The 14,968-nt window shown below is 44.6% G+C and overlaps 1 protein-coding gene and 1 non-coding gene across 5 annotated transcripts in view; one reads left to right on the forward strand and one right to left on the reverse strand.

Moving 5' to 3' along the window:
- The first annotated feature begins 627 nt into the window (after nt 1-627).
- TRNAS-CGA lies at nt 628-709 on the forward strand. The gene has a single exon. It is a non-coding gene; the product is annotated as a tRNA-Ser (tRNA).
- Nucleotides 710-9,366: 8,657 nt separating this feature from the next.
- RNF41 (ring finger protein 41, E3 ubiquitin protein ligase) overlaps nt 9,367-14,968 on the reverse strand; it is a 28,031-nt gene continuing 22,429 nt past the window's right edge. For all 4 annotated transcript variants that reach the window (XM_010839217.1, XM_010839219.1, XM_010839220.1 and 1 more), the window contains 4 exons: nt 13,741-14,012; nt 12,908-13,043; nt 12,435-12,538; nt 9,367-11,684 (listed from right to left, as the gene is read on the reverse strand). In XM_010839217.1, coding sequence (XP_010837519.1) covers nt 11,333-11,684; nt 12,435-12,538; nt 12,908-13,043; nt 13,741-14,012 — 864 coding nt within the window. In that variant the 3' untranslated portion in view covers nt 9,367-11,332. The remainder of the gene's footprint in view (nt 11,685-12,434; nt 12,539-12,907; nt 13,044-13,740; nt 14,013-14,968) is intronic.

The raw sequence follows: 14,968 nt of genomic DNA on the forward strand, positions 1-14,968 counted from the left end.
GAGGGGGCGCACACTCCCCTGAGATCGCCCTTTACCTGACCTGAAGTCTTTTCTTGCCTCTCAGCCGAGGGAGTGGGGTACCTCTCTATCCTACCCTAGGGGGATGCCGGTCGCCTGAGGAGCCCCCAGCCCAGATCTCAGTGGTCCTCACCTTACACATTTCTTAACCCCACAAAGCCCCTAATCCCGAGGAGCCCTGGACCCGTTTCCGCAAGAAGTTTCTTCCTTTCATCCATCCCCAGAAGTGCCCCGTTTAAACTCCTTCTGAGCCTCCCTCGCCCCTAACGCCTTGTCCCAGGCCTAACCCCAGGGGTCCCCTAGCCACCACCCCGGGGACCCAGCCCCTCCTCTCCAACTGCTTTCCTCTGCAGGCCTCGCCAATGCTTCCTAAACAGCTTTGCGCTCCTTGAGACCCTCATCTTTGTGGGGCGGGAGACCCTTCCTCCTTGGGTCACCCGATCCACCCGACTCTTCCTTTGAGCGGCGTGGAGGCAGAGGTAAGGAGCGGAATGTGAGGAGGTCACAGGCTGTGTGTTTGGGCTTGGCCCAACTTCCCGTTGCCAGCAGCCGCTCCGGGTCGTTGTACGGACCCTTTCTGTAAGTGCTCGGTGAAGGGCGGTCTTGGAAGTCACGGTGGCCGAGTGGTTAAGGCGTTGGACTCGAAATCCAATGGGGTTTCCCCGCACAGGTTCGAATCCTGTTCGTGACGGGCGCTTTTTTTCCCCTTCAGGGTGTGTGTGAAGGAAACCTCTTGGCTTCCACGTGTCTTTCGTGCCATTCCCTTTCTGTATCGGAAACAGAAGCCAGAAGGTCTCACCCCTGGATTTGGGGGAAGAAAGGGGCTGAGGATGACCACAAGAAGCGTTTAATTATGTACAACTGTATTGGCTGCTAGGATACAACGCACTTAGAGAATTCTGTAACTTCAGGTTTGCAAGCAGTTTCGACATTCCTTGTTTCATTCTTTCGGGAGGGCGTAGCAAAAGATTTGGTTCAAGAAGGGTTAAGTTTTGTTCGGGAATGTGAATGCTAGTTGTGCTTTTAATAGTCAAACTCCAGATAAAAAGGGCACCTCTGAATTTAATGACCAGACGTCACATCTTGTAGGTCTCTGTACCGTGAAGATCCTGGAAACAAGGCGTTCTCTCACAAGGATTTCCCTGAGGTGCTACGTCTCAGGGATCACAGAGCTTGTGGGGAATAATCTATTGAAACATCAACACTGCCAATCTGGCTGGAGCCAGAGTGTACGAAGATAACTCACTTTTTATCATGTGCTTATTATGTGCCAGGTAGTGTTCTAAATTCTCCGTGTTCCAAGTTCCTAGCTAGGGAATTGATCCTTCTCCAACCGTCCTGTACTCAACCTCAGCCGGTTCTTCCTCTTGCCAGTTTCTCACTGTGGGGAATATCTAGGATTCTTGTTGAGGATGTTCTTTTTGTATTTGATTTCTTGCACAGCCACATTCCCAAGAAGATTCCCCAGAGGGCAGGGATCCAAAGGTAATTCATAGAGTTTTTTACACATTTATTTTTTGGAGTTTCCCACCTTTCTGTCATTCTTATGCTGTCTCATGAGATATGCAAGCAGAGTTTCAAACTCTGTATGCAAACTTTGTTTGCATATGAGATATCTCATATCTATCTCATGCTGCTCTTTCCATTTATGCTTTTTTTTCCTTGCCACTGCCTCCCCCCACCATACCGCTATCCCCCCATACTTTCCATCCAGCATGTCTCTTTACCTGCTCTTTGAGGTTCTTGATTACAACAGCTAGAACCTATCAGTCTACTACTACCATCCATTAGGTTGTATTCAAGGCATCTCCTTTTATGTGCTTCTGCAAATTTTAAGTAAAATAAAATAAGTTATATTTATTCTACCTCCTAAATAGTCTCAACTGTGTCTACTTTTCTCAGAAGTGAGTGCAGGCTGGACCCCCACCCCTTGCTGGAGCCTTCATGTGAGGACTGCACGTGTTGATGTATGTAATGCATCTACATTGTGATCTATCCACACTGATATTATCTAAAGCATCCACACTGGCCTGGGACCTTAAACCCTATCATGGTCCCTTTTTTTTTCTTCTCCCCATTCTTTCATATTCACTACATTTCATCCACTGGTATTCTTTTAGTTCCTGGTATAATATTTGTCTGTGTTCATGCTTTTCTCTGCCTGAAATCATCTCTCATCCTCACTTTCTTCTCAGTCTCCATTAAATATTGGTTCTCCTGGGAAGTCTTCTCTAACCACTCGTCACTCACATATCCTATTCCCTTATCTTACTATGTGAAATCTTTCTTCCCTTGTAGAATATATACTCTTGGCACATTTAAGCCACTCCAAAAAAATCGTTTTGAGTATGTGGATTTTTTTTTAACGTGTACATATTTTAATCTTCACTCAGACTGGACTGCATGAGAGCTTCTTGAGAGTTAGGACTGTGTATTTTATTCTTTTTTGCACCTCCTCTATTAGGCCTTAGACATGGATGTGATTTAAAAAAAAAATGTACTGAATGAATATAATCTAATAGGTTCTGTACTGGGCTTCCTACCAAGTCCTGGTTTTGCGCATGCTCTCAAATTTAATTATCTGAAGAGCCAAGATCAAAATTGACCAGCAGAGGGCAGCAGACAACTATGTTGTGAGGAGAAGAGGCCTCATGGTTTACAAAATGGAGGATCTGGATCCAGAATAAGCTGGTTGAGGTTGTTTGGTACCTCAGATACTACTTTCCATTCTCAAATGCTTCCCTTGTAGTGTTGGAGGTGAGAGGCCAAGACTTTGAACTGTCATGCACAAGAGAGAATTTCAAAATTTTACCATCCCCATTGCCCATCACAATTTCTTCACCCTTCCATCCCAACAAATCTTATCTTTCTGTCCTTCTGTTTTGTGTTTCATAATCCTTTTCTCACTATTCTTACATATTTATTATATTCTACCCCCTGGAATTCTTTAGTTTCTGATTCAATATTTGTCCTTGCTCTTCTGCCCTGAAGTTACTTCTGCACCTTGGCTTGCAAGCCCCACTCATTTCAACCTCCTAAAGAACCTTCCATGAATAGCCTTTCATAACAGATTAAAATTCTCCTACTCTACTCATTCAATCCTTCATTAATTCAGGACAAACAAAACAATGACTTCACTTGACACTTCCAAATCGCCATGTTGTTTTCTACTTTTTTTTTGTTTTAAAATCTATACCTTCTGCCTCTAGCTCCATGCTATCTTTAATACCCTGTGGTAGAAAACTTTGCTATGTTTGAAGCCATTGATTTCTTACTGGGCTTGAGAGACACTGTACATTCTTGCTTTTCTCTTAGAACACTATTTCTCCATCTCATCTATTTTCTCCCTTCTTCTGTGAAGTTCTACAAAAGCTTTGCTCTTCTCCTCCCAAGCCACAAACCCCAAACTACTATTCCAAGCATGAACTTTCAGCCACACCATGGTCCTATATCTCAAGCTGCCTTGGTGTTTAGTCGCTAAGTTATGTCTGACTCTTTTGTGACCCCAAGGACTGTAGCCTGCCAGGCTCCTCTGTCCATGGGATTTCCCAGGCAAGAGTACTGGAGTGGGTTGCCATTTCCTTCTCTAGGGGTCTTTCCAACCTGAGGTTTCTGGTTGGAACCTGCATCTCTTGCTTGACAGGCAGATTCTTTACTGCTGAGTCACCAGGAAAGCCCCATATCTCTAGCTGCCTATATGTCTGCATAGCTGACCTAATGTCACCTAAAACACAAAACTTCTTCCTTCCCTGAATCACATTTTCAACTTTTTTCATTTGTTAATACTTTCTCTCAATTCTATCTAGTTTCCAACCTTAAGAATCATCAGACATTTTCTTTTCTGCCATATCCATCATTCATCAATCATTGCTTCCTCCATCATATCACCTATTTCACGCTGTTACAGTGGCCTTCCAGGTGCCCCAGTTTCGCCACTTAAACATCTCTGAAACACTGCTTTCATCAAATTAATCTCATCTAGGAATTTCAGTGCCCCATCTGTTCAAACACATTCTCCTATTATCAGTATGCCCTGCCTAAACCACCCATTTTTTTAATCCTTGTGTCCTTCCAGTAAGATAGCCCCAATCTAAATGGGTTGGACGTCTAAGTCACCGCCTCATTCCTTCTTTCTCTTGTGAAGTTCCTTCTGTCTCCTCACCTTAAAACCAATGACTAGCTAATTCTACCCTATACTGATTTTTTTTTTAAGCTGCAGATTCTTAGATCTTAATCAAATTTGCTTTTATGTGACTAAAAAGCTAATGTGGGGAAATCGAACATGCAGGAACTTATCTCCTTCCAATTTGTCAACTTGTTCCAGATGTTACAAGGCTTGGATCTCTGTAGTTTATCCAGTAAAGCAAATAATTAGAGGACCCGAGCCAAAATGATCTCAACCTACACTTATTTCAGGAATGCTATCATTGCACAGAACATTTCTGGAGCTCCTTCATGGCTAGGTTATGGGCCACATTTAAATGATTGATTACTTCAAAATTACTTTAAAAAAAAAAAGCTGAAGCATTAGCCACCTTTATCATGCATCTTATTTTCCAGATTTTGTTCCAGATTACTTCTGGAATTCCCTAAGGTCGAATTCTTAGCCTTATGGAGAAGGCAATGGCAACCCACTCCAGTACTCTTGCCTGGAAAATTCCATGGGTGGAGGAGCCTGGGAGGCTGCCGTCTATGGGGTTGCAGAGTCCGACACGACTGAAGTGACTTAGCAGCAGCAGCAGCAGCAATGTCTGTTGAAAAACTAAAAGCTGAGTCACATAGTTAATTTTAAGGCTTCAGAATCTATGACAATATCTGTGCACAAAAACAGTCTGTCATAGAGACAGTCCCTTTTGAGGAGTGGGTAGTTCGAGCCCTCATTAAAGCTACGGGTAGAACTATAAACCAACTGTCTTGTGTTTCCTGAGTTAGCTTACATGGATGTCTTTTAATAATGTTATTAGCCTTTTCAACTTTTTCGAAAGATTGGCATCTCAAGCAACAGTGTGATACTCTATTCCTAGAGCTTTTGACATCCCTTGAGTTATAGCAGCTTTAAAGACGGAGCCATTGTCACTCTGAACTTTAGAGTTTAAGATCCCACTTACATCATGAGAAGTCAGTACAGTAAAATTTCACCCATTAGTAAACTTATGAGCTATAGGCATTAGTAAAACAATAGCAACAATTACCCTTAAGCAATGTGGCCATAGCCTTTTTTCAGTAACAAACTAAACTCTGATCCTGTGGACAAGCTCAAAGTTGGAGCCTGTAAGAGAGCAGTTTGAAGAGCTTTAAAAGCCGTTTGTGTCTCTGGGGACCAAACCAGCTTGTCGGTTTGGGCCTACTGAGTCTCAGTTAAAAGTTTATATAAAGGCTGGGCAAATTTCCCATAACTTGGAGTCCAAATGCAGCAATAGCTTGTAATGCTCAAGAATCCTCTCAATTGTCTAAAGTCATATTTGGCTCATTTAGGAATAAAGTATAAGGATTAGACACACACACACACACACAAAAGAATTCTTAGCCTTCTGTTCTCTCCTTTAGTGGCTGCTATCATTCCTGGAATTTCTTGATAATTCCCAAATCCACATCTTTAACCCTAACTTCTTGCTCTTAAGCTATAGACCCACATTTCTGTTTTCTAGCCAACCCCCTCTATGGGGAAGCACTTCCAACCCATTTTTCCCCAAATGAGCTCATTACTTCATTCTTCAAACCTGCTCATCATCTTCTCCTCGCTATTCAGGTTAATGACATGTCCTCTCACTCACAGACTAGAAACCTCAGTCTTTATCTGTGACTCACCTTTAATTAAGTGTCCCTTTTTATGTGCACTGGTTAGCAACTCAGGCTCTGGAATGAATTCTGGGTTCAAATCCTAGTTCTGATTTTTAAAAAATAAATTTGGCCACAACCCACAGCATGTGGGATCTTAGTTCCCTGACCAGGGATTGAACCCATGCCCCCTGCATTGGAAGGCTGATTCTTAACCACTGGACTGCCCGGGAAGTCCCCCAGTTCTGATTATTAGCTACATGAACTTTGTCCTTTGTCTCAGTTTCCCCACATAGAAAGTGATGATGATAATAATCTTTTTATAAAACTGCTGGGATGACTAGATGCTTAATATTTAGCTCATGACTCACAATACATGCTCAATCTGACTGTTAGTCCCTTTCCTCACTGCCAATATCTGATCCTATTTGGAACTCAGCTCTAGTGATTCCTGGAAAGACTTCCCTCCTGCATCCCACCAGGGTAGGGTAGGGAGTTGACCCCTTTCCTCCTCATTGTCCCACTGCATTAAACATACATATTAGCAGTATGCTATTCTGTATTTCCCATTATTTGTTCAAGTGTATGTCACCCAAGCTTCAAATTCCTTTCAAGGAATATACAATTATTTGTATATCTCAAATGCCCAGAACCCAGTCTAGCACTTGATACTTATGCTATAAATTTTGGCTGAGTGAATCCAGTCAGTTACCAAGGTCAGTTAACCTGTTGATTTTTCTCCCCTCCTCTGTCCTCTTTCCTGGTCATTTCAAGCTCTAATCCTCTCATGTGAATTAGTGCAAAGCTTACTAATGTTATCATCCAATTTTCATTGTTTTTCTATCATCACTAGAACCATGAATTACAAGTCACGTCTCTTCTCAAGAACTTATCTGTAAAACTAATGTCCAAATTCCCTGCCATATCAATGCTTTCCAGGAATCAGCCCCAAATTATTTTGTCTTCCATTACTTCTTTCAACAAACTCTATGCTTCAGATCACATTCCTCCTTCTTCAATATATCCTTCACTTCCAATTGTTTTTATTCATGCTATTATTTCAGCCTAAAACAGAGGTTGAAAACTGGTGAACCATGTTTTTTTGGCCCACATTTTAAAAATTGAGCCAACATTTAAAAGTTGTGATATTTAGCATAAACATTAGGATGTCCACAAGTTTTTGAAAAAAGTCAGGAGCAGTGTTGGGTCTCTATTCTTGTATAGCAGTAACCAATCAGATCTGTACTGCCAGCTGCCCCTTCTCTCAGGGCACATATTTGTCACCTAGCCAGCTTCAAAAACCTCTCAATGATGAAAGTGTACAGTGAAGAGATCAGGGTAATAGTGGGACAACTGGGCCTATGTTCTAATGTTACACAACATAAAGAACATCTCCCCTGAGATGTCTTTTATTCCCAGAACTGGTTAACTTCCCTCTGTCTGACTCCAGGGAATTCCCTGGTAGGGCTCTGACTCCACACTTTCACAGCTGAGGGCCTGGGTTCAATCTCAGGTTGGGCAACTAAGATCCCACAAGCCACATGGCATGAACAAAAAAAAAAAAAAAAAGAATCTCTCTGACTCTAGATCTAATCTTGTTTAGGAAAAATAGCGGTTTGAAGAATAAGTTAAAGGACATTGTCAAGAAGGAGTCAAATTCAAAAGACCACTCTCTGGACAACTGACCCTATTCTCTTCAACAAATTAATGTTACCAAAAAGAGGTTGTTTAAGGAATCCAGACAGAGTTAAAACACATAACCTGGTATAACCACATGGTTCCTGGATTGGATCCAGGTTGGAGAGTAATCAGCTCTAAAAGTATTTTTCTTAGGACAATTGGGGAACTGCGAATATAAGTTTGTATTAGATTAAGGATACATTGTTAATTTTAAGCATTTGTTATTTTGACAATGCAGAAAAATTCTGATTTTTCAAAGGCATATACTAAAAAAAAACAAAACAAAAACAAAAAATTAAAACAAGCAACGCTCTTTACTTCCCTGCCCGTTCTCCTGACCTTAAAATAGGTTGGCACATTTTCTATAAAGGACAAAGTAGCACACATTTTAGGTTTTGCCATAGTTCTATGGCAGGTACTCAGCTCTACTGCTGTAATCTGAAAGCAGCCAGAGACAATATACATAAATACAAATGGGCATGGCTGTGTTCCAGTACAACTTTTTTTTCCAAAATCAGGCAGCAAGATTCAAGTTGTAGTTTGCCAACCTCTGATCTAGAACAATATACCACGTCCTAACCTCTGATGTAGAACAAGATACCATGTCTCCCGGAAAAGTCTTTCCTGGAACCCAGGGCTTTATCTTCACTCTGCTCACATACTGCTTGTGGCAAGATCCACTTCCCACATTTATGATGTCTTATTATATACTCTGATGCTGGGAAAGATTGAAGGCAGGAGGAGTAGAGGACGACAGAAGATGAGATGGTTGGATGGCACCACCAACTCGATGGACATGAATTTGAACAAGCTCCAGGAGTTGGTGATGGATGGGGAAGCCTGGCGTGCTGCAGTCCATGGGGTTGCAGAGTTGGACATGACTGAGCAACTGAACTGAACTGATTGAACATTTATCTCCATCGGGGAGTAACTTCTGTGAAGGTAGGTGCCATTTTGCTATATGAACCACCAGCCCCAGCCCCACCCTAGTTGAGTTCTTGCAAAATAGACATTCAGTGAGTATTGTTTCCAAAAACCAGGCCTACCCTAAAAGATTTGGCATCATTCATAACATTCAAAAGAATGAGCAGCAGGTTCTAAACATAATTTTCGGGTGCCATTGCCTTCTCCAAACATTATTTTAAAGAAACTTAAAAAAAGCACTACTGTCACTAGAGCATATATGTTGCCACTCGTGGTCTATACCATGATGTGTTTATCAGCATCTTCTAATCAGATCTTGTGTATATGAAAGTGTAGTAGATTCCATGTGCACAGGAGTGTTCTTATGCTTTTTTTTGCCCCTCTAAAGTGTCTAGAGTACTATTAGGTTTATATTAGGTGCACAGTAAATGCTCAACAAATTTAAAATACAGTACTGTGGTAAAAGATTTTTTTTCTCATGATAGGGAAAGTGGCAGTAAACGCCTACAGAAGGGTTTATCGGGTTTGACAATCACAGCAGGCAGTCGTTCCAGGTTCCTTTCCTCATGTTTACTTTTTTGGTTAGGTGGAGGTTTCTCTGCCTGCCATGGAATCCCAGATTCCAAAGCAAAGGTGTTTGTGGGACAAGGGGAAAGGTACTTGCATATGGTCTACAGAAAGTGTCCCCAAATCCCAGAGCACCTTGGGAAGACATGGATTTGCAGCAAAGGAAAACTCTGAAAATAACACAGTCCAGATCACTAGCAAGAGCGCTTCAGCTCTACAGAACAGGAGACAGGAGGGAAGGGCGTAGGAGGGTACACTCCTTCCACACAGACCTCCTAAAACAGAGGTCAGCCCAAAGACAAGAGTTGGTTACAGAGCAAGGAAGAAGTCAGGGAATTAAGGTAGAGAAAGGCCAAAGCAGAGGAGAACCTCCAGGAGGGGAGTGATATGAATTAAGAATTGAGAGAGCTGAGTAAAAGATTTATTATTAGTGCAGTCAATACCATGAAACAGCACATGTATAACACAACCAGTGACCTGCAGAGACACTAGTGCAAAGGGTAGGGAAGCCTTGACTGAGCTTCCTGGCTCCATCTGAAGGTGATAACAGGAGGGTGTGGGCCTGGGTAAGGCAGGCAGGGGCAGAGGGGAGTGGAAGAAATGTAGTAACCAGACTAAGTATAGCAGCGTTTTCAAATTCCTGAGCACAACGTCCCGGAGCTGGAACATATGACTGTTCCTCACCGCCTTCAAGCTGTGTCCCTCTCCTCCCCACAGTCCCAGTGGAGCCATGACCCAACTACCAGACCCACAGCAAGCTGGCCTGGGATAAAACTCCAAGCTGTCCTATGGCCATCTTCCTCTAGCCCCTCTCTCACCTGCATATTAAGATAATCACACCCACTACCCCTCCCCTTCTCTTACTCTGCTGGCCACCCCAGGGATGAAGGAATGCCCTGGGCAGCTTGAAATGGAGCTGAAGCCCATGGCGGGTATGGGTGAGACAACACAGCCTGTACTCAGTGACAGGATTTCCATCCCGTCTTGCCTGGTGAAGCTTAGAACCCAGCTATATATCTCCAAGGAAACTGGGTGTTAGGGTAGGGCTGGTGGCGGGTAGGATTTCTTCAAAATTAAATCCAGAGTTTTACCATGAGACCCTGGTGAGGCTGGGAGCACAGTTCTCTAGGGCATAGTCAGTGATGCTGGACGGTCACATCCATCACTGGAATAGAGGAAGCGCCTCATCCTAGACGGGTTATGGAGGCTTGGGGTAGGCTTCAGTTCAGCCAGGGGCTCCCATGGCCCTTCCTATATTAAAGCCAAAGGTTGTGCTGAAAAGGAAAAATATAAAAGACCCCAGCCCTGTCCCACCCTATCCAAAAATCCCCACAACAGGAACAGCAAAAGAAAAGTTTTCTGTTTTGTTAACTTTTTTTTTCTTTTTCCTTTCTTAAAAAAAAAAAAAAAAGGTAAATAAATTAAATTGCCAACAACGTGGCTGGGCTAGAAAAGTGGGGTAGCCATAATCAGGCCTTTCTTTAAAAAAAAAAAAAGTGGGAGGGAAAGAGTGAAAGAAAGTTACCAAAATAACTAGTTACAATCACAGGGCTGGCGAGGGGTCTAGGGGGCTATTATGGCCCGTGCCACAAAGGCAGCACCCACCCGACTGCAGCAGAAGCCAGCAACCTGCTTCTTGCTGAGCACATTCACCCCAGGAGACTAACGCCTCACCCTCAACCCTGTCATTGCCTAGCCATGATAAAGTGTAGGAAAGGAGAGCTCATCTGAAAATATTCGGCATCCCCAACTGTACACCCGCAGGCCCGGCAGGAGCCCACACCTTTAAGTGGCCTGGTGGGTATTGCTTGGCACCGAGGTCCAGTCTTCCCTTAAGGGCCACCAGCGATGGCCTACTGGCCTCATTATTTATTTCTAGGCTTTTGTTCCACTCTACCATTTCTTCAGGATGTCTGCTCCCCACAGCTGCCCTCTAAATGCTGTTCAGAGTCAACAGACCTGCCTCATCTGGAGTCCCAGGTTTTGGAGGAGGGGAACAGTTAGAGATTCCTCACTCCATCCTGATCCTCTATCTAAAATGAGTATCTTTGTGCTTTCTGAAAATATCTGGAACCAGGGACCCTAGGCAGGAAAACAGAAATAGAGATGGGGACTTTCCCAATCAGGTGGAAAATTTACAGACATCTTGGGGGAAAAAATTAGACAAAAGGAAGGAATCTGGGTTTCCCACCTAAAAGGCTGAGCAGAGTGCTCTGTGGTCCCCCTCAGTGGTGGCACAGCTGGGACACGTGTGGCTCCAGGGTAAGCCACGGTATTAAGAAAAGTGGGGAGGACTTGGGGCCCTGCTGCTGGAGTAACTGGATCTTCAGATCTTCATCTCTTCCAGAGAGCCCATCAAGATCTCCTATATCTCTTCCACGCCATGCGCAAAGATCATGACGAGCCCAGGTTCCTGCACCATGTCGTCACCCATGTGCTGGTTCTCACAGGCCATCACAACAACAGCCTGCTTGCCAGGGATGCGCTTGGCCACGTAGTTCTCATAGTAACGCCGGTTCATCTGTCTTGTCTCTAACGTGGCCAGACCCTGGGGCCAGCTCCGCTCGTGGGCGTTTTCGATCAGCTCATTGACAATAGAGGCAGGACAGCCACTCTCCACCAGGGAGCGCTTGATGACAGCCTGGAGCACAGCGTCAGGGGTGGAGATCATGCCACCCCAGCGGGTCACTCGTGCAGGCTGCAGGGAGTTCACCCACCTGTGTGGAGGGAGTTGGAGGGGGTCAGTGAAGGTCAGCCCCTTTCTCTGCACTGGCTTTCCTCCTAACAGTAACGACTGCCTGCTCTGCGCTCAGCCTAACCCAATTCCTCCTTTTTTCCTTCCATCATTGGTTCAGAAACTCCAGATCTTTCCCTAGGTGGTCCCATCTGAGTGTCACCACGTGTTCCTCACCAGATTAAACCCCACAAGTGTAAGGTTCCTGTTGTTTCTCCTGAAAATTCCAATACTTAGCACATGGTGCCTGGGAAGTAGTAAGTATTCAACAAAAATGAATACCGAATGAAGCGATTATTCCTCTATTCTGTGTCCCATGCAGCACTGTATAGACTGACTCACTCAGTTTAGTCTATGAACTATGTAGAACTCCAGAACTGAAAGGGATCTTAGACTTCACTTGTTTTTGCCACACTTTAGATCACTTTCCTGGATTTTTGCACTCTCTTCTCTGAATTGTAAACTCCCTGAAGACAGGGACAATATTTTAACACAGCGTTTTGTGCATGTGGGTACCCACCTAACTCTTGGCTAAGCTTTCCCTTCCATCTACCCTCTACTGGGGCTGAGGGTGATCCCCTTCTCCTCTGCCTCTTGTTCTTCATCCCAGCATCTGAGGAGCAGCGGCCCCAGCCCAGCCCTCTTCTTACTTTGCCACTTCCCTGCTCTTCTCTCCTCAGGGCTCAGTACCAGGACATGGAATGAGTGATTCCACATCCCGAATAACACTCACTCTAGAATCTCATTGTACTCAATGGTCTCTTCCAGGTTCTGAAGGTTGGGATTGACACTGCGAATTGCACGCATGTATGCCTTGAGCAGCTGAATGTCTCGCTTCTGTCGGAGAGAAGGAGAACAAGGGATAATGGTTAAGACAGACAATAGATGAAAGACAAAATGAAGGAAATCGAGAGGTCTGAGGAACAACCAGACTGGAAGCTTCATAAAGACAGGGATACGACGGTATCAATCCCAGCTGTACCCTCAGTTCTTAGCAAAGTGCCTTCAAGGGAAGGCATTTGATAAATGGTAAATAAATGAATGCCACTGATGGGATAATGAGGAACAAGAAGAGCTCCAGTCTGATTTGCTGCTATTCACAGGCAGAGTATCCACTGACCAGGCTCACAAGCACAGGCACAGATCCGCTGCTCACATCCATGCCTGTCACCCATAGGCACACACTCTGTGTTCTCCAGGCCCTACCTGCTCCGCCAGCTGGTGTTTGTGTTCCGCTGAGGTCTTTTCCAGCTCTGCAATCCGTGTCTGCTGCTGCTGTACCACTGAGCGCAGGTGCTTAATACAGTTGTGGTTTGGCAGCTCATCTTTGGGCATCTCCAGGCTGCCACCCAGGGTGGGAAAAGAACATAACAGGAGAGTTCAATGAGATAAGTGGGCACAGGCAGGTATCTGCTGAGAGGGCTTTTTTCTACCAGAAATTACTAACATTCATTCATTTCTAACATTCTCTTGTTTATTGCCTTCACTTCCTTCTCCCCAGCTCCCCCACCCACCATATCCCTTTGCTGTCTTCTTCCTCTGGGCCTCTTTCCTTCTTCGAGACAGTGTTTTATCTCCCACGTGGCTCTGCGTTCCTCCTGCAGATTCTGCCTGTGGACTCATTCCTTCTGAGAAGCCCTAGATTCAAAGCCCCAGCTATCAGGAATTAACCAAATATTTTACACCCCAAAGAAAGACAAAATAGGACCAGAGGTAATATGAGAGGCCTGGAAATTAGAGCAGTGAATCTGACAAAGAGAAGCAGTACTGGACAAAGGGGAGGAATAAAGTAAATCGGTCTTTAGTGGTATCACACAGATTGCTGAATCACTGTCTCCCTTCTCTTACTAAAGCAAGAGGACAAAGATCGTAGCTCGGAAAGCAGCACGAAACAGATCCTAGAGCAGGGAGCCAGGGAGGCCAAGAGCGCTCCTTGCCTATGCACACAGGAGACCTCTTCAGCAGGGAGTGGGAGGTCCACAGACAGGTATAAACGGGAAGGCCCCTCTCTGTGGGTAGAAGAAAGGCAGGACTCTTACCCGCAGCCCTGTTCACAGGTCACAGGCCGTTTGGGGTTGTGCTCACAGTCACTGAGGTGAGACATGAGGTTGTCAAGCCGGACGATAGCACTGCAGCCAAACACAGCGTTGTCGCAGGCAATCTGCAGCTTTGACAGCATGTTCCGCATGATCCGAGGTACTGGGCGCAGGTGGGCGACCGTCACAACGCTCCGGTCCACCGGACACGTCTGCTGCTGAGAGAACCACTGGGTGATGCAGGCATTGCAGAAAGCATGCTCACAGTGAGGCGCCTGGAAGCGAAAGCAGGGCAGAAGGGACACAAAAGAATTAGCCAGAACTAAGAGCCTGGGGAAGATAACTCTGCAAAGCCTATCAAGCCGCTGCGCAGCTTCCAGGGCCAGAGGTCCCTGGGGTCACAGCAACGGTGAGATCTACGATGGGTAAGGCTTCAGATATGTTTCCTGTGCTCAAGATTCCAAATGGATTGTGACATAAGACAAGTAAAAAGTTATATAACAATAAGAACTATAAATAACATTCCAGGACAGTGAGCGAGAGACATAAGGTGGTCAATTATTAAATGCCAACTGGATTACAAATAGACAATAATTGGCCAAATAAATCCAGAGGAGGGTGAGATCTTTCCAGTCTAGGTCAATCAGGGCAGGTATTTATGGACAGGACAGAATCTGATATGGGTCCTGAGGGATGCGTTGGGGGGAGGGGGGCAGAGACTCACTGGCAGAAGTTCATTTTTTTTGGCTGCGAGACCTCAGTTCCCCAAAAAGGATTGAACTTGGGCCACAACGGTGAAAGTGCCAAATCCTTAACCACTAGACCACCAGGGAGCTCCCCCAAGTTCTTATGTTATGAGGCCCAACCTGAGGTGTTGCCCTGAGTCCCAAGGAGCAATGCCTATGCTCCAAAACAGGTCTAGATTTTTGTAGAATCACATTCTCTTCAGTTTCATAAAGATCACATTTCAGCCTACGTCCTTGATAATGCAAAGTGAGAGGATTCTCTGGCCTCCAGCATGGGACAGACAGAGCGGGAACTTACTAGATATTGATGAATGGATGAATGATGCCGAGTGCTTTTTATGAGCCAAACATTTTGCTACATGGTTAAGTTAAAAAAAGGTAAGACAGTTTCTGCCTTCAAAATGTTCACAGATTGTAACATACAAAGGCTTCATAAGAAAATAAGTCATTATCAATATCATTAATCCAACTGTCACTACATTTTT

The sequence above is a fragment of the Bison bison genome, unplaced genomic scaffold (genome assembly GCF_000754665.1).
Source record: "Bison bison bison isolate TAMUID 2011002044 unplaced genomic scaffold, Bison_UMD1.0 scf7180017864115, whole genome shotgun sequence".
Taxonomy (NCBI): domain Eukaryota; kingdom Metazoa; phylum Chordata; class Mammalia; order Artiodactyla; family Bovidae; genus Bison; species Bison bison.